General features: G+C 38.8%; 1 protein-coding gene across 1 annotated transcript; it reads left to right on the plus strand.

The window, feature by feature from the left end:
- Positions 1-983: 983 nt before the first annotated feature.
- Positions 984-23545, plus strand: LOC137341320 (myosin-4-like). The gene is made up of 39 exons (XM_068004447.1): positions 984-1187; positions 3511-3654; positions 3736-3892; positions 4031-4058; positions 4175-4283; positions 4793-4885; positions 5075-5138; positions 5244-5342; positions 5505-5608; positions 5694-5832; positions 6777-6895; positions 7036-7185; positions 7274-7444; positions 7560-7863; positions 7963-8027; positions 8210-8297; positions 8393-8510; positions 9110-9233; positions 9332-9468; positions 9554-9809; positions 11850-12092; positions 12180-12356; positions 12437-12582; positions 12666-12756; positions 12852-13241; positions 13339-13465; positions 13785-13903; positions 14170-14366; positions 14458-14641; positions 14728-14893; positions 14994-15118; positions 15480-15788; positions 16196-16399; positions 17213-17338; positions 18239-18409; positions 18590-18694; positions 19688-19783; positions 23181-23315; positions 23522-23545. The coding sequence occupies exons 1-39, from the start codon at positions 984-986 to the stop codon at positions 23543-23545; spliced, it is 5808 nt and encodes a 1935-aa protein (XP_067860548.1).
- The last annotated feature ends 220 nt before the right edge of the window (positions 23546-23765 follow it).

A 23765-nucleotide genomic window follows, 5' to 3' on the forward strand; every position in this document is an offset into this window, starting at 1 on the left:
AGGTTTGAGACGTTTTGGTCTGCAGCACTACGACTTAACTTGAGACTCTTGCTTTCCATGACTCAATCCTACACCATACTTTCTGAACCATCTTTACGCATTTTTTCCTTCAATGCTATTTTAATCAAAATAAGTTGACTACAGCTGAATATATTTTCCGACCTTATTTGATTTCAAATACTTTCTATAGTCAGGGTTCTCCAGTTGCCAGGAAGGCAGATGTTTTTTTTGTGAAATACAAAATATGCATGCCCTTTAAGTGTTAAACTTTACAATGCAACGCTATTTTAACCATGAACAAAGTTTGCTTAATTTCCAGTGAAGAGTTTGTCTTTGGTTGGAGGTAATACAGAAATTGATATTGTAATATTCCTGTGTCAGCTAAAATGAAATCACCTGCAACCGTGTTACATAAACTTAGTTTAGCAGAAATACATTTCAGATTCGTTTGAATTTACAATGGGAATGACGCCATTATTGATTAAAAAAAAAGCAGAATCGCCAAAATTTAGTATTCAAAGTCCACAGCTGTGTGTGCTTGGGCGATTTTTAGAGGATCAAGGGTGCATTCAGACTACACAAATTTCGCGCTGGTGGTAAATAGAAATCATTTCCCACCTCCTATATTTGGAATGTAAGCTGGATGGAAAGCGATGTGGAGTTAGATAACTCCTTCACATTCTGTCGTCTCTGGTGGGCCAGATGCTGCATTTATACTGTAACTTCAGCTGGGGGGGAGGGAGATAAGCCTAATCTCTTCCCACTCCCATTCTTCAGTTGAACTGTGAATGCACCCTAAATTACCGTGGTTAACAACATTAACCTCGACATACAACATGGCAAAAACAGCATGCGCCTGTTTGGCTTCTATTCCAGCTTGGTGTGACTGTCATTATCTGAAGGCCAAGTCAAACTTTAGAGAGGGGCAAATATTCACCATTAAACGCTGTTATTTCTTTTTTTTTAAACAGTAAACCGCAAACATGAGTTCCGACTCGGAAATGGCGGCCTTTGGAGAGGCAGCTCATTTTCTCCGTAAATCGGAGAAAGAGCGGATTGAAGCGCAGAATAAGCCATTTGATGCGAAAACAGCCTATTATGTCACTGACCCAAAAGAATTGTACGTGCCAGGTACAATCAAAAGTAGGGAAGGTGGCAAAGTTATTGTGGAAACTATAGATAAAAAGGTTAGTAAGAATTAATCTGATGAAAAGTCAGGGATCCCATTGTAAGAATTCCGCCCGGCCCCATGCAGCTTAATTGAGTACATGGTAATTTATTTTGGTTGTATTTGCAGCCAAATGGTAAATATATTCTAAAAGACTACATTTACAATTGCCACAGAGGAAATCTTCATGACAACATTCCCCATGTCACTATACATATAGACCAGAAGAAATTTTACCCTCACCCTAAATGTTAATATTTCAGATGCTAATTTGCCAATGATATATATATAGGTTTTCAGTTTTTGGTTCAGATTTCCAAAAGCTGTGTTGTTTTTTTTTTCTTTTTATCTTCAAGGGCGCAGTTAAATTGCCATTTTTCCGTCGTTGCAAAGTGATATTAGTTGCACATCAATGCACAGAGGGCGAGTCAGGACCTCAAATCACCTTCTTTTGACTTTATACCGCTTCCAGCCAAACGGCTTTTCAGAAGTGCCTGGAGTGATTCACTATATAACACGGGTACCTTACGAACTGTTCAATCCCCCTCCCCCACCATATTTTATTTCAAGGAACTGAACATTACAAAAACAGATTACAAGTTGAAATAGGAAATCTCCAATCATTGAACAATTAATAGAGCAGATATAAACAACTTTTTAAATGTAAAATTTTCAAAAACTTTTTAATCATAGCACAAACTATGTACACTGGTTTTCGCAGTAATAGACAACTGATGAATATTCTCCACACAGCGTTTGAGGGAGAGGGTACATTTAAGACCTAATTGTGCATAGTTGTACATTATCATGTTTCAGCTCCGAGTTGGCCATGAGGTGAAGCAGCACAGCTGGGTAGAATTTATCATACCCCTTTCGGAGTAGTTTTTTTGTTGGGTCACTTTTTTGTACAGCTGCATACCAATGATGTAATAATGTTCTCGTCGCATTAACCAATCCTCCTGCCTGCAGGACTGTGTTGAGGGTTTTGTTATAGTTCTATCTTTCCACTACCTCCCTGACCCCTAAACTGCCTCTGTGCTGGTAAAATGTTCGCCCAATATCCAGTCTTTGATCAGTCATAACTTCCTCCAGTTCAAGATCAGGAAGACCGAACCATTATCTTCTGTCCCCTTGGTGTCAATTATTTCCCTCTTCATGAGCCTGATTCAGGCTCAACCAGACAAACTTGGTGTTTTGTTCAAATCCTGGGTATAGATTCATACCCCATACTCCCTCTGCCACAGACTATTTACTTTCAACTCTGGAACAATGCCTGCCTCTGCCCCTACTTATGCTTCTTCACTGCTGTAACCACCATACATGACTTCATCGTCTCCAGTCTCAGCTAATTCAGCACTCCTTGCTGCTCCACCTTCTAAACTCTCCACAAAATCCAGTTTATGAAAAATTCTGCCACCCACATCCTCTCTGTGCTATGTCCCATTTGCCGATCACCCCAATCCTTGCCAACGTATAGCTTCTCATTACATAATGCATTACATTTAAAATTCTTGTCTTCATCTTTGAATCCATACATGACTTCACCCTAACTCTACATCATGGTGGTTGTGAAGGTTTGTTCGCAAATTCCCATCCATCCTTTTTCCGTTACTTAGTTTACACGCCAATGCATCTTTGCAACATTCTGTGGGTCCTGTGTCTGTGCAGATGAGTACCGTGCATTGTGCAGAAATAAGTTTTCAGTATGGGGGCTTGAGCACGAGTAGCTCTAAAGGAGTTGGCATTTGTTGGAGGAAATGCTTTATTTGGAGGTGCCTGAACACATACGGCTGAGTGAGATGTAATTTTCCTATTCATTCTTTTTTAAAAAACAGTAGCTCACCCATATGAAAAAGCTGGCCATGTCTGGCAATGCATTTCTTATTCTAGGCTCTGAATCCACTTGTGGTTAGTGCACGTGAAGGTTCTTTGTTGCACCAGATTGGGGAGAGCACTGACAACGGAATCTTTAGTTGTGGACGTGTCTCCTTCCAGATTGAAAACATTAATGCAATTGTGGGGTGTTTCTTTAGCGCCTCTGATCTCAATATTTTTGATAAAAGTGAAGAAACATTCATCAATGCTCTCTCCTAACGATAAACATTTAGCTATGGAATTCTGCATATTTATCCAAGTACAATGTTCAATGCTCCCTTTCTGTTGCCCGCAGTACTACCTGCAGTCGGCATTACAACGCGGCTTTGCTGACTGTGCATGGCACTCCACAGAACACCTGTGACTAGGTGCCCCAGTTTAACTGCAGCCTTAGATGATGTCAATATATGTTCCGCTTTTACCGCCGCTGGAATCAGCTTAGCATAATTGCATGTTCGTTTTTGCAGACGGTAACTGTTAAAGATGATCAAGTCTTTCCAATGAACCCTCCAAAATTCGATAAAATCGAAGACATGGCCATGTTGACCCACCTGAGCGAACCAGCAGTGCTGTTTAACCTCAAAGACCGTTATGCAGCCTGGATGATCTATGTAAGTATAGTTGAATCTATAACGAGGTCTTATATTAATGGTATCACCAAAAGAATCTAAACAAATACATATATTTTCCAGACCTACTCTGGGTTGTTCTGTGTCACTGTGAACCCCTACAAGTGGTTGCCAGTGTACAATCCTGAAGTTGTTACTGCTTACAGAGGCAAGAAGCGTCAGGAGGCTCCTCCCCATATCTTCTCTATCTCTGACAACGCCTATCAGGCCATGTCAACGGGTAATAATGCATTCTTTTATGAGCTTTATGACTCTTATTCACTGCAGACAGTAAATATAGATACGAGATAGATTAGTTCGATTCACATAAGTTTTAAACATTTTTTTGCATGAATTTAACGTCATTTTTATTTCACAGATCGTGAAAACCAATCTATCCTGATTACGTAAGAACCAAAATTTTTAATTACTTTTATTTGTAATCCGAACCCACAACATTTAAGATTTCTAGCAATTTATTTGGCTTATATATAATTTTGCTCCCCATTTCCTTCTACCCTAGCGGAGAATCCGGTGCAGGAAAGACTGTGAACACGAAACGTGTCATCCAGTACTTTGCATCAATTGCAGCCAGTGGCGAAGCCTTCAAGAAAAAGGAGACTAAGATGCATGTAAATGGCAAATGCAACCTTAATTAGTATACATATGGTATTTATAGGAACATAAGCACAGGAGTAGGCCATTCAATTAGATCGTGGCTGATCTGTACCTCAACTACATTTACCCGCCTTTGATCCATATCCCTTGATACCCTAACCTAATAAAAAAAATCCATTTCAATCTTAAAAATTTCAATCTACTCAGCATCCACAGTCTCTTGGGGACCAAGTTCCAGATTTCCACTACCCTTTGTGTGAAAAATTGCTTCCTGATTTCACTCCTAAATGATTGAGCTCTAATTTTAAGATTATGCCCTGTTGTTCTGGATTCCCCACCAGAGGAAATTGTTTCTCTTTAGTGCATGTGCATGTTCCCCTATCAAAGCCCGTTATCATTTAAACACTTTGATTAGTTCATCCCTCAACCTTCTAAATCTGAATATTTAATATTCAATATGTTTACTTTTTGTTAGCTGCAGTCTTTGTAATAGACAAAATGCTTGCTCACTTGCAAATTTTAGGGAACCCTGGAGGATCAAATCATCCAGGCCAATCCGCTGCTTGAAGCCTTTGGTAATGCCAAGACAGTGAGAAATGACAACTCATCTCGCTTTGTAAGTTTCCTGAAAATTTATTTCTATATTATAGGTAAAATATCAGAATACAAGCATTATCTGTGAATAGTATAACATTCCAATCAATATAGTTATAAAACAGACTTGGACATTAATTGGACACTGTTAGGAAATGAAATTCGAAAGTCTCCTTTATGACTAATAAAAACATTTTCTCTTAACACCAAGGGTAAATTCATCAGAATCCACTTCGGAGCCACTGGGAAACTGTCTTCTGCTGATATTGAGACCTGTTAGTATGACTATGTTTGGATTATTTGTGATCTGTGTAATTGAAAATTATTTCTTTGTGCAAAAGTTGCAGCTACATCAACTCAAATGTAAATGTACTCAACAGATCTGCTGGAAAAGTCCCGTGTTACCTTCCAGTTGAAAGCTGAAAGAAGCTACCACATTTTCTATCAGATTATGTCCAATAAGAAGCCAGAACTCATTGGTAAACCAAAATAGATTTTGGCACTCCAGTTATATTTAAATGAATGATTTGGTACTAATATATAGAAGTTAGTGTAAGAAATAAAGACATTTCAAGTAACTGTTGAATTTCGTAATAATATTTGCAACTAATTTGCAAATCCATTGAATCTTTTCACTTTAGAAATGTTGCTCATCACCACCAACCCCTATGACTATCCATTCATTAGCCAGGGTGAGATTACTGTAGCTAGTATCGATGACCAAGATGAATTGATGGCTACTGATGTAAGTTAAGACATATAGGCAATAATCAAACTACTGATGCAAAGGATGCTACAGCAATGATAACATTATTTCTTTGATTCTGTAGGAAGCTATTGATATCCTGGGCTTTACTCTTGAGGATAAAGCAAATATCTATAAACTCACTGGCGCAATAATGCACTATGGTAACCTAAAGTTCAAGCAAAAGCCACGAGAGGAGCAGGCTGAGCCTGATGGTACAGAAGGTAAAACATTGATATATTATTAAAAATCTTGTGTAGGATGCAAATTTCCTATTCACAAATCTTACTTCCTGTTTTCACGATTTTTTGTTACAGTTATCCATCAACATTTACCTTTATAAATTGCTATGCCAACATTTCCTATTTAATTTTTCTATGTCAACTGTCACATTGTAGTTACAGGCTCTGGCCACTATGTGGCACTGTGGAGCAAGTTTCCAAAGTCTCTGTCCCAACTCTATATATGTATGTAAAAACCTATATTTAACAACTGGCCAAGTGCAATGCCACTGACAGCTTAATTAACAAAATAATTACCTAAATGGAAAATTCTGAATCATGAGTGTTTTTGTTATCCATGATAATTATATAGGTATTAATAAATTGCCAGTGGCTCTCCAAACACTTTATCAAATTAGTATTGAGCCTTTTCTCAGAGGTGATGTCAGGAAGCACTTCTTCACACAAAGGGTAGTGGAAATATGGAACTGTCTCCCCCAAAATACTGTTGAGGCTAGGTCGATTGAAAGTTTGAAAACTGAGATTGATAGATTTTTGTTAGGTAAGGGATATGGAACAAAGGCGGGTAAATGGAATTAACTTATTGATTCGCCATGATCTAATTGAGTGGCAGAACAGGCTCGAGGGGCCGAATGGCCTACTTCTGTTCTTCTGTTTTAAATATTGTGAGAAACCTGACTCTGGCATTTGCTCTCTACCAACATTAAAATTAGCTGGTCGGGAAGCAGAGTTCTGCACATTTTTGTATGTATATATGTACAGAGGGCTCTCTTGGCAGTTAGAGTATGAGTCACTCAGGGATAAAGCATGGTATAACTCTGGTCTTGCCAGCTGCATTTTTCAATCTGAATCTACTAGTCTCAGCCCTAGTGTAGTGTATTTGTGGCCATTGTACACTGATGCTTAACAGATTTTGTTTTTAACAGTGGCTGACAAGACTGCCTACCTGATGGGCTTGAATTCTGCAGATTTGTTAAAATCTTTATGCTTCCCAAGAGTAAAGGTTGGCAATGAGTTTGTAACCAAAGGGCAAACTGTACAACAGGTACTATATGTAACTGTATTATTTTGGCATCATATAAAATTGTACTGATGCAGTGCTTCTATAATAATTTGTGAAATTTGTTTCAAAAAACAAATTCCTCCTACAATTTCTCAGGATGATAATGTATATTTTGATTCAAGGTGCACAATTCAGTGGGTGCACTGGCAAAAGCTGTGTACGAGAAGATGTTTTTATGGATGGTTATACGAATCAATCAGCAATTAGAAACAAAGCAACCCAGACAATATTTTATTGGTGTGCTGGATATTGCAGGCTTCGAAATCTTTGATGTGAGTCCAAAAATTCAATTTCTGAATAAACCCATTTTTTTTCCGATTGAGCTTGCATGCTTTCATTATTATTTTTCATGAATTCCAGTACAACAGCTTGGAACAGCTGTGCATTAACTTTACCAATGAGAAACTGCAACAGTTCTTCAACCACCACATGTTTGTTCTGGAACAAGAAGAGTACAAAAAGGAAGGAATTGAGTGGGAGTTCATTGACTTCGGTATGGATCTGGCTGCTTGCATTGAACTCATTGAAAAGGTAGGTGAAAAAAAGTAAATCAGATGGAGCCGCAAAAAAAAAGAACTTTAATATTGTAAAACTAAATTACTCAAAGGATTCTCACAGTTTAAGAAAATGTATTTTTATATTCAAGCCTATGGGGATCTTCTCAATCCTGGAAGAGGAGTGTATGTTCCCCAAGGCCTCAGATACTACTTTCAAGAATAAACTGTATGATCAGCATCTTGGAAAATCAAGCAATTTCCAGAAACCCAAGTTGGTCAAAGGAAGGGCTGAGGCTCACTTCTCGTTGGTCCACTATGCTGGCACCGTGGATTATAACACCACTGGCTGGTTGGAAAAGAACAAGGACCCGTTAAATGAAACAGTTGTTGGCCTGTATCAGAAATCTCCAATGAAGCTTCTGTCATCGCTCTTTGTCACATTTGCTGGTGACGGTAAAACATTTTAACTTAACAAGAGCTATTAATTCATATTCATGCTGACTGGACAAACAGCACTTATTGATATCTGTTTTAAATTTCCTTTTTTGACAGACGCTCCTAAGAAGGCTGGCAAAAAGAAGGGTTCTTCTTTCCAAACTGTGTCTGCACTCTTCAGGGTATACCTTGAACTTTATTGTTTCCACAATTAGTAATACTTTATCGACATAATTAAGCAATTTAAAAAAAAAATTTAAGAGTAATGAACTAAAATTATATCAAATTGTCTCATTCTAAAAAATAATAATTTGATTTTTTTTCTGGTTATTTGTGATAAAATGATCTCTCTGATGTATTACAGGAAAATCTGACTAAGCTGATGACCAATCTAAGAAGCACTCATCCACACTTTGTGCGCTGTATAATTCCCAATGAAACAAAGACTCCAGGTAAGAATTTTCAAATAATACTTTAGCATTTAAAATGATATTCTATTTGCTAGCAGATGTGTATTGATTCAACTAATATAATATTCACTGTTTAGGTGCAATGGAAAATCATCTTGTCATTCATCAGTTGAGGTGCAATGGTGTGTTGGAAGGTATCAGAATCTGCAGAAAAGGATTCCCAAGCAGAATCCTTTATGGTGACTTTAAGCAAAGGTAACAATTTACAATATAAAAGGAAAACAAAAGGACTTGAATTGATCTAGTGACTTTCATGACAACAGGATGTCCCAATGCATTTTGTAGCCATTTAAGTACTTTTTCAAGTGTATTCACTGTTGTAATGTAGGAAACACGGTAGCCAATTTAAGTGCAGCAAGGTCTCACAAACAGCAATGAGATATATGACCAGATAATCTGTTTCAGTGATATTGATTGAAGGATAAATATTGGCCAGGATACTAGGAGAACTCCCCTGCTCTTGTTCAAATAGTGTCGTGGGACCTTTTACATCCACCGAGAGGGCAGACTGGCTTAATGTCTCATCTAAAAGATGGCACCTCAAACAGTGTAGCACTTCCTCAGTACTGCATTGAGGTGTCAGTCTGGATTATGTGCTCAAGTCTCTGGAAGTGGATCTTGAACGTACGACTTTCTGACTCAGAGGTGACAGTTCTACCACTGTGCCAAGGCTGATACCCTTATCGACATGGGTGGTTATTGGTGATTTTTGGCCTCTTAATTGCTTAATTCCATAATAGATCAATTGAATACTGGTTGTACTCAAAAAAATAATGTTTTTTTTGAAAACACAGATACAAAATCTTAAATGCAAGTGCCATACCCGAAGGGCAATTTATTGATAGCAAAAAGGCTTCTGAGAAACTGCTGGGCTCCATTGACGTGGATCACACACAGTATAAGTTTGGCCATACTAAGGTAAAAGTTCAATTTCCAAAATGTCATATGACAGAAAGTTAAAGAACGGCAACTCACTGATGACTCTTCAAGCTAATTTATTATTTATCCCATTAAAGGTGTTTTTCAAGGCTGGTCTCCTGGGTACTCTTGAAGAAATGAGAGATGACAAATTGGCCCAAATCATCACACGCACACAGGCCATTTGCCGCGGATTCCTAATGAGAGTAGAATTTAAGAATATGATGGAGAGAAGGTAAATGGAAAAGTTAACAGTTTTTAGTAATGTAGACATAGCAATACAAATAATAACAACTTTTTCATTTAATTCAATTCTTCAGGGATTCCATCTTCACTATCCAGTACAACATCCGTTCATTTATGAACGTCAAACACTGGCCATGGATGAAACTGTATTTCAAGATCAAACCTCTTTTGAGGAGTGCAGAAACGGAAAAGGAAATGGCGAATATGAAAGTGGAGTTTGAGAAGATTAAAGAAGCATTAGCTAAATCTGAAGCAAAAAGGAAGGAATTGGAAGAAAAAATGGTTGGCCTACTTCAAGAAAAGAATGATTTACTGCTTCAAGTTCAGTCAGTAAGTAGCGCAAACAATTGAACTAAATGTTTGCACCTTACTTTTTCTACAGCTTGTCTTAAGAATTTTGGTATTCCTACATTTCTAGGAAAAGGTATATTAGATAGTTGTATGAAATGCAATCCTATGTGAGTGTTGGAATCAGCTGACGAAGGATTTTTCAAACCATATAAAAGGAACTGCAGATAACAAAAAGTCACAAATGAAAGGACAGAGATTAAAATGTAGATTTGTTAAGAAATAGCTTGCCCATACTTGGTGCCAACATCAATAAATGGGTATGTGCACAAGGTAAGGGTAAAACCTCACCTAAGCAGAGTCAATGCCTTCAGGACTGGAGGGGAAAAAATTGATAAGACAAAAGAGAAAAGACAAATGAAGTGATGCACTAAATGCTGATAATTCAGGTTCCTGTTTTTACTCTTCATAGCGCTTAACACTAGTTTTCTTCTCAATCTGCCTCATGTTAGATATGAGATATTCACTTGTCTGTTCAGGAGTTATTCTGAGAGAACTACAAACTGCTGCTAGTCCAGGACAAGTAAATTGTAAATTATCTCCTTGTACTGTTGTAAATTGTATTTTAATAAACAACTATCTAGCTATACTATATTCAAAACTGCATAGGCTACATTCGAGATGTCACCTTTTGTTATAAATGCAAAATAATCTCAGAATGCTGGGTGCTTCTGACCTGCACATCGGACCTCCAGCCTGAAATAACAACTACACGTTCCCTGACCAAACAACAATTGAATTCCGATTGTTCTGAGCTCTGTTCACTTAAAAACATTAGATTTTGTAGTCTTAAAGGTTCAAACTTCCATCTTAGCAAAACGTTAAACATTATATGCATTATACATCTGTAATTTTAAAAGCATATCATCCTGATTACCAAAATAAAATCGGATATGCGCAAGAGGCCAGAATTGAAGAAGCACAGAGATCTTGGAGGGTTGTAGGGCTGGAGGAGGTTTCAGAGATAGGGAGGGGTGAGGCCATGGAATATTTGCAAACAAGGATGAGAAATTTAAAATCGAGGCATTGCCGGACTGGGAGCCTATGTAGGTCAGCGAGCACAGGGGCTTGGGTAAACGAGACTTGGTGTGAGTTAGGATATGGGCAGCAGAGCTTTGGATGAGCTCAAGTTTACGGAGGATGCAAGGTGGGAGATCAGCCAAGAGAGAATTGAAATAGCCGAGACTAGAGGTAACAAAGGCATGGATGAGGGTTTCAGTACCAAATGAGCTGAGGCAGGGGTGGAGACGGGCGATGTTATGGAGGTGGAAGTAGGTGGTCTTGGTGATGGAGAGGATATGAGGTCAGAACTCATCTCAGGGTCAGATAGAACGCCAAGGTTGCGAATGGTCTGGTTCAGTCTCAGACAGCGGCCAGAGAGAGAGGGATAGAGTCGATGGCTAGGCACGGAGTTTGTGGAGGGGACCGAAGACAATGGCTTTTCTATATATTCTAACCTACACTGACCAATCACTGAATACATTGGAAGAGGAATTAGCATCATGGTGGGGCTACTAGTCCAGGGCAAAGAAATTGTTAACTATACTTCTAATCCTGGTGCCACTGCAAATTGCATTTTAAAATTTTCTATCTATAGTTTATTCAAAATAGAATATCTGGCAAACACACTGAAAGCCTCTCACACAAATATCTGGATTATGCAGGTGATGATGAGTATGCCTGGTACATGGTATTGGACTTGACTATCTGGTATCAAGTACTTGATGTGCATCTAGCAAGGGCTCATATCCAAGCTTGATGATCAACTGGTGACTATCCAATGGGAGTGGGGAAGAGATATATGGGATCTTTGTGGGGTTGAGGTACTCAATTTTGGGCAAATAGAAACCCTATAAATGGGTGTAGCTTTCTGATTAGCTTGAGAAATTTCTAAACATTGGTGATGGGTTTCTGCATTACTTCAATATATATTTAATTCTGTAAAAAACAAGTCACAAAGGCACAGAAAGTTTTGTTAATAAGCTGGTTGGAAGAGGAAACATTCTCTTTTGTTCCCAAAAGGAGGGAGAAGGCCTGGCAGATGCAGAAGAAAGATGCGACCAGCTCATCAAAAGCAAAATTCAGTTGGAAGCAAAGGTCAAGGAATTCAATGAAAGATTGGAGGATGAAGAGGAGATGAACGCTGAACTCACAGGCAAGAAGAGAAAGCTTGAAGACGAATGTTCAGAACTAAAGAAGGATATCGATGATCTGGAACTTACACTGGCCAAAGTTGAAAAGGAGAAACATGCCACAGAAAACAAGGTATTCACAGCAAAATTACTATATTTGCAGTAATTGGTGGATACAGTTGCACATTTAACTAACTTAAATAATGGGATTTTCCCAAAGGTTAAGAATCTTACAGAAGAAATGTCTTCCCTTGATGAGAGCATTGTCAAATTAACAAAGGAGAAGAAAGCCCTCCAAGAGGCCCATCAGCAGACCTTGGATGATCTCCAGGCTGAAGAGGACAAAGTCAACACTTTAACCAAACTCAAAGCTAAGTTGGAACAACAAGTGGATGATGTTAGTATTAATAAACACATAACTTTGAGCATTTGTATTGATGTCTTGACCAGTATGATGATTTTTCTTGTTTATTGTAGCTTGAAGGTTCTCTTGAGCAAGAGAAAAAGCTTCGCATGGACCTTGAAAGGATCAAGAGGAAGCTAGAAGGGGATCTGAAACTGATGCAGGAATCGTTAATGGATTTAGAAAATGACAAGCAGCAATTGGAAGAGAAAGTGAAGAAGTAAGAAGTGGTCTTGCTTTTGTAATGTATTCACTGTATGCATGTTATAATACATTTAAACTTTCATTATACTTGTACTGCAGGAAGGATTTTGAAATAAGCCAGTATCAGAGTAAGATTGAAGATGAGCAGATTCTTGGAGTCCAACTGCAGAAGAAAATCAAGGAACTACAAGTATGTTTGAATCGGAGATACTTGAGTATATTTGGTTGATGGGGGGGCGGTAAGGCATGGTCAGAATTATAATGCCCAACTATTCCAAATTCTAGGCCCGCATCGAAGAACTCGAAGAGGAAATTGAAGCTGAGCGTGCAGCTCGTGCTAAGGCGGAAAAGCAGAGATCCGACTATGCCCGTGAACTTGAGGAAATCAGTGAGAGACTGGAAGAAGCTGGCGGTGCGACTGCCGTCCAGATTGAAATGAACAAGAAACGCGAAGCGGAATTTCAGAAAATGCGGCGCGATCTGGAAGAATCTACCCTACAGCATGAAGCCACGGCCGCTGCTCTTCGTAAGAAGCAGGCTGATAGTGTTGCAGAACTTGGGGAACAAATTGACAATCTGCAACGTGTGAAACAGAAGCTCGAGAAGGAAAAGAGTGAGCTGAAGATGGAAATTGATGACCTTGCTAGCAACATGGAAACGGTTTCCAAATCTAAGGTACATCACAAATTGGCATTTTGTTGTACACTAAGTATCACGGACAGTATTTCACTGTATGGACTCTATTTATGTGCCTAAAATAATTGCATTGCAGAGTAATCTTGAAAAGAGCTGCCGAACTCTTGAGGACCAAATGAATGAAATAAAGACAAAATATGATGAACATGTACGTCTTATGAATGACATATCAACACAACGAACTCGATTGCAGACGGAAAATGGTATGCCTCTGATGAACTATACACTTAACGATTACTTGCAGTTGCATGTTAAGATTAGATTTTCTTTCATCACCAATTTTGGATCTTTGTATCCTCCGCTTTGTTTTGCCACCAGTCTTTTAGCCATTTACCCCATGTATCGACGTTCAGCTGGGAAGGTTGGTGTAAATGTATCCCGCCACATAGAATTGCCGTATCCGCTTTTGTTGCACTTACAGCTTTGTGAGATGAGGTATTAGCATAAGTGCCCCAGCACTGGGGCCATGGTTATTATCTTCAATATCATTGTATTGTTCTAATTTAATTTTTTTTATTTAAGGGGAGCTAAGTCGCCAGGTCGAAGAGAAAGATGCCCTAATTTCACAATTTAGTAGAGGCAAACAAGCATTCACGCAGCAGGTTGACGAGCTGAAGAGGCAATTGGAAGAAGAAACTAAGGTGAAACCTGCACTTTCATCATATCTTAATATTTACTGGATTGTGAAAATGATTCTATAGCCACTTGCTCTGTTTTAGAACTACAATCAAACATTACAGATGCTTAAATTTATACCAATGATAATTCTTTCAATTGTTTTGACACATAAGGTGATAGAGGACTGACTCTTGAATGAACTATTTTTATTTCATCTGAAAAATAAATTATGTTTACGCATTTACGCAATAATATTTTAACCAGTAACTTTCAAATTAAAATATGTAAGGCTAAGAGTGCCTTGGCACACTCTCTGCAATCTGCCCGCCATGACTGTGATTTGCTCCGTGAGCAATATGAAGAGGAACAAGAGGCAAAGGCTGAGCTCCAACGTGGCATGTCCAAGGCCAACAGTGAAGTCGCTCAATGGAGAACAAAATACGAAACTGATGCAATCCAGCGTACAGAGGAACTAGAAGAGGCTAAGTATGTGTATTAAGAGCATTTTAGTTTATGCTTTATTTGGGTGAAATTTTAAATGTTTTTGTGATATTTAACTGGTTATTAACGTCTTCAGGAAGAAACTTGCGCAGCGACTCCAAGATGCCGAGGATCATATCGAAGCAGTGAATTCTAAATGTGCTTCACTGGAAAAGACAAAACTGCGGTTGCAAGGTGAAGTGGAAGACTTAATGATAGACGTGGAGAGAGCTAATGCTGCTGCAGCTGCTCTTGATAAGAAACAGAGAAACTTTGATAAGGTACAGTTACAACAGTTGAGTTATTTGGAGACAGTTACGTGTAGTTTGAAACGATGCACTTACTGTGATCTACTGTGGCATCCTAGGTTCTAGCAGAATGGAAACAGAAATATGAGGAAACCCAAACTGAGCTGGAGGCAGCTCAGAAGGAATCCCGTTCTCTGAGTACGGAACTCTTCAAGATGAAGAATGCTTATGAGGAGGCTTTAGACCATCTGGAAACTCTTAAACGAGAGAACAAGAATTTGCAGCGTGAGTTTAATAAGTGATTAAAGTCTTTCTATACTGTAAGCATATGGACGTAAGTTATAAATTATACTTAACTTCAAAAAATATTTGTTTCTTTAAACAGAGGAGATCTCAGATCTAACTGAACAGATTGGCGAGAATGGAAAGACAATTCACGAGCTGGAAAAGGCCAAAAAAGTAGCAGAGCAGGAAAGGTCTGAGATTCAAACAGCTTTGGAAGAGGCTGAGGTTAGTTTACTGGATTTGACCTGTATTCAATAATTTACAGACAGGAGTCTCAGAGTCTGCAGTCACAATTAACATTAATAAGAAATTCTATATCACTACTTCAAAATCTTTTGTGCTACCTTAACCTCATTAGTTTGTAAAGTGAAGATTAGCATGAAGCTGTGACAACACTAACATTTTGATTAGCTAGTTTTTATATTTCAGCACTATAATGGCGGACTGTAGAATGACGAGTTGCACCTCTAAATTGATCCTTTATCAAGGTGTTTTCTAACATTATGTCACGATGACTGTTTTTGTTGCTGCGTGTAATATAATATCCTATTAAGTACTTTATGTTGTGCTATGTTGTGTATTTAAGGCATCTCTGGAATACGAAGAAAGCAAGATCCTGCGTATTCAGCTCGAATTGACCCAGGTGAAATCAGAAGTGGACAGGCGGATTGCTGAAAAAGACGAAGAGATCGAGCAATTAAAGAGGAATTATCAACGCACAGTAGATACCATGCAGAGCGCTCTGGATGCTGAAATTAGGAGCAGAAATGATGCCCTGAGGCTCAAGAAGAAGATGGAGGGAGACTTGAACGAAATGGAAATTCAGCTGAGCCACGCAAACCGTCAGGCTGCTGACGCTATTAAACATTTGCGAAACTTGCAAGGCCAGCTGAAGGTTTGTGAAGCTTCAGTTCATGCAATAACAATACAAGTTATTTTTTTACTCGTTCATGGGATGTGGGCGTCGCTGGCGAGGCCAGCATTTATTGCCCATCCCTAATTGCCCTTGAGAGGTGGTGGTGAGCTGCCTTCTTGAACCGCTGCAGTCCGTGTGGTGAAGGTTCTCCCACAGTGCTGTTAACGAATCAAGCAAATCAAAAACTTTCACTGTTAAAGTTGAATTTTCGTGTACAAAATGCACACTCAAACATTGTTGTTTAACTTTCAATACTGACTTAAACTAGAAGGTTGTAATATAAAAGTTAAATGAAAGATACCAATATTGCCTCGGTTAGAATTAGGTTATATATGTGAGTTTTTAAGGTACGATTAATTAATATCAATCTACAATCTGGTTTTAAGGAAAGCCAGTTGCATCTTGACGAGGCCCTCAGATGCCAAGATGACCTAAAGGAGCAGCTGGCCATGCTTGAACGGAGGTGCAACTTACAGCTGGCTGAAATTGAAGAAATGAGAGCGGCCCTCGAACAAACGGATAGAGCTCGCAAAGTTGCTGAGCAGGAACTGGTTGATGCGACTGAGCGCGTGCAACTCCTCCATACTCAGGTAAAAAAAAAACATCAACATGGGGTCGAGTTTTTGCTAGTTATATCAGCACAATCTGGGCGGAATTGGCCAATCCAGCACAAAAGATCGGGGAATTTTAAACATGACTTAAGCCCAAAATCTCTTACGTTGGTGTTTTCCGTGATCTTTTACGCTGGTTCAAGATTCAATTCACTGGAAACAGGCCCTGCCCACAAAGTTGGTCACGCCCCTCCCCAGGTCGAAATTGCGAGATACCATCGATTGCAAGGTGCGGGAAGGCTCTTTAAATTGCACTCATTTTCTTAGTCGCACAGGCACTAGTAGGCATATTTTAAAAGTTTTTCACTTCAAAAAATATTTAATTTAAAGAAACTGACCAGTCTACACCAATGAAACTATTAAATGGTTCGGTATAGTGTTTTAAATCATTTTCAGTGTTTTTAAATCAGGTTATTCACAGGTGGACGACTGGATACACTAATTAAAAATGCTTATTTTTAGTGATAAACCCATTTTCAGCTGTATTAATAAAACTTCACCAGGTTACCACTTTTAAAAACAGCAAGGAATACTTTTTAATGGAAAGTAATAAAAAGAAACAATTACATTCTGTTACATTGCCCGATTGCGCTAGTTCATGGAAGATTTTACGTTTGTGAATCATGCAAATAAATTTTAGCGGAAACTTGAAGTCTAACCTAACCGGCGAAATTTCAAGCGCATTTTGGGCGCAATTTCCTGATCGTGCCCAAAGCGGAAACTCTAATCCCAGACGGACTTGGCTGTGCAACCTTTGCGGACCATAGCAACTCTAATCAATTCTTCCAACAGAATACCAGCCTGATAAACACGAAGAAGAAACTTGAAACTGATATCAGCCATCTTCAGAGTGAGGTTGAGGACGCTATTCAAGAATCAAGAAATGCAGAAGAAAAGGCAAAGAAAGCCATAACAGATGTAAGGCTCTTGTTTCAATTTTATTGGGCCAGAATTTACTGTAGCCGGTGAGCAAACCATGTCCGCCGTTAGTTAGACTTGCCCGCGCCCATTTTTAATTTCCATGAGATTTTGCACGGCAAGTTGCTGTAAGTGAAATGGTACACGCCCACTACAGGGCATCTGGGACCTGTGTGAACAGGGCAAAGAACTGAGTATCTCCTTATCCAATCAGATTGAAGGTTTTTGAAATGAACAGTGAAGAGCCTGAATCAGGAAGAGTAAGTTAGAATAGTGAATTTAATGTCAAATCAGGTACAGAGAGCAAAATAAAGAGAGGGAAAGAAAGATTGGATTAAGAGAGAGAGAGAGAAAAGAGACAGAAAGAAAAGTAAAACAAAATAATTTAATTTAATTCTTTTTTTAAATCTCCAACGACAATTAAAAGCTGAAGGAATGAGACTCCACACTTGCAATAGTTCATTTTCAGTGCCAGAGATTTTTTTTGCAGTAATTAAGACTTATCACCCCATTAAAAGGGGTACTTAGAAATGGACAAACCCTAACTTTCTGTGGTAAATTTAGTTCGCATCTACCATGCAAGTACAGGAACTTTATGCCGTTCAATGCACTTGAATGGTGAGTCAGACAGCGAGATGCCATTTTTGGGAAGCTAATGGCGGGATGGCACATCTGAGGCAGCAACTTTCGGATTTTCGCATTTAACCACGCATCTGCCCTCACCTGAGGTTACAGTGCGATTTACGCATAAATAACAGTTAGCCTCACCATTATTTTGACAGTAAATTCTGGCCCATTTGTAATAGAAAGGACATGCTACTTTTCAAGCACACTTTACAACATGTTTTATCTGTACAGTAAGCCAATAATGACAATATTATTTCATAATGCCAAAACAAGGCTGCTATGATGGCGGAAGAGCTGAAAAAGGAGCAGGACACTAATGCACATCTCGAGAGAATGAAAAAAAATCTGGAGCAGACCGTGAAAGACTTGCAACTTCGTCTAGATGAGGCTGAGGAGCTGGCTCTGAAAGGTGGGAAGAAGCAGATCCAGAAACTGGAGGCCAGGGTATGAATTTCTAAGCAATATACATAGTAGATTAACATATGATTTATTGTTTTCTTTTGCTACCACCACCATCCTTAAGAATAAAGTGAGCCTAAGCAGAGACAATCCTCCACTGGACATGATATAAATGCATTCAGTTGCTCTTAGTTTCTCTTTAAGGTGTTTTTATTTTCTATGTAGGTACGTGAGCTTGAGAATGAATTTGAAGCTGAGCAAAAGCGGTGTGCAGAGGCAGTTAAAGGTGTTCGCAAATATGAAAGGAGGGTCAAGGAGCTCAGTTACCAGGTAGGGAAATTTATGTTGAATTGTCCTTTAATTTAAAAAAATGAACACTTTCTCCCCTCCTCTTCTGACTCTTACTGGGACCAAGTTGCCATTCTAATGAGAGCCCCAGTCATTGTGCGTTGGCCGACTATTTGATTATGACTAACATCATAACTTTGCCCCAATTCTGTTCTTACTTGACATCCACACATGCGTACTTTCCAGAAGTATACACTGGACAGTAATAGGAGTGGGAGCCTTGGCTGATTTTCTCTTCCCTGGCTAAGGATTACTGAGGCCAATTTTACTGCCTCAACTACTGCCCTGATTACGATCAGCTAACTCAGAGGGTAATAGATGGTGGAACTTTCTGGTCTCTGGCTTAGTACCACAATGATCCACAATGAACAGTAAGTTTACACAATAATTCATCCAAAGAGCTCGTAGTCTCAACTTTCATTTCTTGTTTCTCATCAATTTCACTCTCCTCGCCTTCCTCAATGCATTGACTTGTTGGGAATGGATGAATGTCCTTCAGTACCTCGCCAATTGGTCATTATTCATGTATGACTCCTGACAGTGTATCCATGATGGTTATTCAGCCACAGAAAGTGTCACGGTCAAGCCTGATCCCATTGTCGCTGAGCATGATCCTGTTCTCACCCATCATTCACAGTTCCGTCAGGAGCAACTGCATTCGGACTGAGAGTAGAAGCTCTGGCTGATACTCTCTTTCCCTAACCCAAAAGTGCTGAGACCAATTATGGTGGTCCTACCACTGCTCTTGCTGAGATCAGCTAACTCAGAACATACTGTGGATCAACCTTGGGATCTTCCTGCTTAGTATGGTTCACCTCACAGGACAAACCCACTGAGGATGTCAAGGGAGTTATTCTGACAACTTTTAATCATTTTTAACTTTTTAATACGGACATGCAAATGAAACGCTTTTCAAATAAACATGTAACTAGTGCACATACTCTATATTCTTCCATTCACAAATTCTGTACACAGATTGAAGAAGATAGAAAGACTAATCTGAGACTTCAAGACCTGGTTGACAAACTGCAACTGAAAGTTAAAACCTATAAGAGGCAGTCTGAGGAGGCCGTAAGTAACACTTATATTTGCCAATCCATCTTAGTCCATGCTGTTGTGTTTGTGCATTTATCCTTTGGACAGTTAGTTAAAAGCTTTAAAATTAGAACTAAAAGCTACTGTTTATTTCAAAATCTTTATTTTGTCTCAAATACATAATAATCAGCAAAGAAAAGTTTTAAATCTGCAAAGTGAACAATGGGAAATTTCACAGTTCATAATATATACCATCATGCTTAATACATTTTATTGAATATAGTGAGCAATACAAGTTCATTATACTATATCCCTATATCCACAGTCAAGGATTGAAATATTACTGTTCCTAATGTGCTTTGCCTTGGCTGTGGTTGCAGTCTTTTCTTGGCACTGCAAGATGAAAGACCAGTGCAGGTTCCATAGGTATGGTTTATTCTTGTAAGGCTTTTTTTTGAGTGCACATGGATGTTGATAAAGTATTGGTACCATAAAAGCACATTGTGAAATTGATATACAGAACTGGAATTTATATCTTCCACATTAAGTTTATTAAAACCAAATAATCACAGAGAAAAACAATAAAATTGCAACCTAATTGTTCCTCAAAAGGGTGGGAAACATAATTTGAAGCAATAACTCATTTTACTTTCTTTTTAATTTAAGTTTTCCATGATTACATCGGCCAGTCTGTGGTGATAAGAGCATAATTCCTGAAAGCACTGAATTTTCAGTAAATAAAAAAGAATAAACTTCCATTTATATAGCGCCTCATCATATTTCTCATAAATGTTCCAAAGTGCTTTACATATAATGAATTACTTACAGTGCAGTCACTGTTGTTTTTTAAATGAATAAGTAATTAAATAACTTATTGTGGGTGGTTTGGATCTTTCTACATGTACTACTAGTTTGAGCACCATAGGGCTGGCATCTCAGCTCTACCACTGGTTCTGTATTACTCTCTGGTTAATAAAAATGGAACTGTCTGAACACTACTTGAAATTTAATGTTAATGAGGACCCAATACAGGCCAATGGGATATTTAAGTCATTTTACCATCTCTTTGCACTGATTGCAGTTATTCTGAAGACAGCATGAAGCTGAATGTGTGTGAAACTACTCCTTTTCTAATTTATAGATAACTCTAATGTTGAATTACACTACACAGTTTATGTTGATGTGAAGTTGAAACTGATTTCAAGTCAACTTATTTTCCCCATGTTAAAATAATTTTCAACAAACTGATATAATTCATGGGGGTAGGTTTCCCCCTGAGTGGTGTTCGGGTGGCCAGCCGGCAAGTGCACCAGGCGGCCACCCGATAGTTCCGTCAAGAGGCTCGGTCTATTTTGAAGGCTGGGCCTTGTTAGCATTGGGCTGGCTAGCTGCCGGCGGAAAATGAATGTCCTGGAGCAACCTGCTGGAATATGGGGTGGCTTGCCTGGCCCCTGGGGCAGAAGAAAGTAAGTGCGTGGAAGGGAGGGGGTTCATTCTTAGGGGGGGGGGCGGTCACCCAGTGTGACAGTGGCCCAGGTTTTTTGTGGAGCCTGGAGGAGTACATCTCCTGGTGCCACAGAAATAAACTAATAAATTTACCTCAAAAGCAAAATACTGTGGATGCTGGAAATCTGAAATAAATACAGAAAATGCTGGAAATGCTCAGCAAGTCAGGCAGCATCTGTGGAGAAAGAAACAGAGTTAACGTTTCAGGTTGACGATGAGAGGTCACCATCCTGAAGTGTTAACTTTGTTTCTTTCTCCACAGATGCTGCCTGACTTGCTGAGTATTTCCAGCATTTTCTGATTTTATTTATAATAAACTTAACTTCTCGGCTCTTTTTCAGCTGCACCACCAGCTGAAACTGTGCAGAGCTTGCACAGTCCATACTTGGATTTCCCTGCTTCCGTGCATACATACTGGATTTGATTGATCAGAACTGTTTTTTTTCCCCTATATGATATTCTGTAATTCTTTGTCATTCCAAATGATTGATCCACTGAACTTCCTGGGGAATGTCAAAACTTTAAATAGGCTGGTTTTACTTTACATTCTGCATCAGTGTAAAGCGGTTTTGACTCTGTAAAACTTGTAGTATAACTTGGGAGTTAAAATAACAAAGCAAGGGTGCATCATGTAACCCCCTTCCTTCTAACTGCAATCAGTGAAAAGCAAACTTTTTACAAGGTCATTTCAATGTTAACAAAGAACCAACTCTTCTGACAATGACTTGCTATTAAAAACTTAACTGGCATTATATTGTGGTGTGGAGCAATGCAGAGCGGACAGTGTGTCCCCAAATTTCCTGGAACATATTTACACAGAAATTATGCCAAATTTTATGCCAGTTTCTGCACCAATCTTGCTGATGGGAACTTATGCTGAAATTTCCTGCAGAGCTCATTTTTCTATGTCGGAATGTAAAAATTGGTGTAAAACAAGTGTAAATGCAGCACCACCAATTGGGGTGATGCTGAGTGGGCTGCTGTCTTCTGCCATGATGCCTCACTCTCAGAGCCTCTTTCCTCTTCCATTATTATGCAGAACAGGGAAATGCCCATTGGGAAGGCCATTCCAGCTGCTTATTTCTTCTGAATGCCTGGGAGGGGGTGTTCTGAGTGCACTCAGACTGACAGTATTTGGTTAAGTATAATGCAGGTGTCATTATGAAAACTTCAAAAAAAAGAAATTGCAAGAAAATCGCTATCAAATTCCAGAAATCTCAGTTACACTGCTATCAGGTGACTTCGGGCTATGCTGCACCTAAATTTTTGGGAATAAATCTACACCAGCACATTATTTGTGTAAATCCAGGAAGCTCGCACGAGCTGGTCTTTTGCATGGGACGGGGCTATGTAAATTTGCCGCAGAGGGTTTTGGCAGATGCAGCTCAGAAGTGGTCCAAACGATCAAGGAAAATTGCGTGTAGCAATATTTCAGCGTAAAACTGGCGTAAATCAGTTACTCGCGACTTTCCTCCGAAGAAAGCAGCGAAATGTCGCTCTTACGCCATAGTTATGCTGAAACTTACCAGGAAATTCCAGGCTGGTAACTCAGTGCTCCCCACTCTGTGTTGCTGTAGGCTGGTACTTGTCTTATAATAATGCTTGTAATATTACAGCACCAGAAAGTTAAAGGTTAAAATTTTAGCCTGCAGCTGGTGCCAAATTGAAGTGATGTCAAATTACCTCCTTGAGGTCATCCCATGATAAATTCAGAAGTGGTACTGGTTTTAGGTGCAATTATATTGCATAATTTGTGTCTCTGAAAAGCTGAAACCACTTGGCAGGGATACAAAAATGCAATATTACTGCCCTATATTTTCTTCTTAGATTGATGTTGCTTGCTTGATAAAGAAGATACTTTCACAAATATAAATGTAATCGCCTATCTAAAACTAGTCACATCAACTCTATCTACTTTTCTTTTCAGGAGGAACAAACCAATGTCCACGTCTCCAAATTCAGGAAGGTACAGCATGAACTGGAAGAAGCAGAGGAGCGTGCTGATATTGCTGAGTCCCAAGTCAATAAACTCAGGGCTAAAAGTCGTGATTTTGGCAGTAAGGTAATGTGTGTATTGTAAATTCAAATTGAATACATTGGTATGTAGTGATTATTCAAAGCTCAAAATAATGTGGAAAGTAATAGCTGTCAAAATATTAGCATCATTAACAGTTATATATATATATTTATATATTTATATATATAAATATATATTTATATATATATATCAGCCTTGATGTAATTATTGTTTTTCATTTTACTCTACAGAAGGGACTAGAAAGCGAAGAGTGAACCCACTTTGGAAATTCAGCAGTGATTACAAGAAATCTGCATAATGTGAATTTCTTTGTCACTCAGTTAAAAAAATAAAGTCTTGAGTTCATTGCAATCCATGTATTTGTTTATTTATTTGATATTAATTTGACCTATTTGATTGATCATTTAAACCTGCCTAATATTTAAGAGAAATTGAATACTTAACTTCCATGGTTCCTATTTGTTCTTGAAAATG

Source organism: Heptranchias perlo, chromosome 23, assembly GCF_035084215.1.
Source record: "Heptranchias perlo isolate sHepPer1 chromosome 23, sHepPer1.hap1, whole genome shotgun sequence".
NCBI classification, from domain to species: domain Eukaryota; kingdom Metazoa; phylum Chordata; class Chondrichthyes; order Hexanchiformes; family Hexanchidae; genus Heptranchias; species Heptranchias perlo.

Coding starts and splice junctions, on each gene's coding strand:
- LOC137341320 (XM_068004447.1), top strand. CDS start 984: ATGAGTTCCGACTCGGAAATGGCGGCCTTTGGAGAGGCAGCTCATTTT. Junction 8,028..8,209: donor CTGTGTCTGCACTCTTCAGG/GTATACCTTGAA, acceptor GATGTATTACAG/GAAAATCTGACTAAGCTGAT. Junction 8,298..8,392: donor CAATGAAACAAAGACTCCAG/GTAAGAATTTTC, acceptor TTCACTGTTTAG/GTGCAATGGAAAATCATCTT.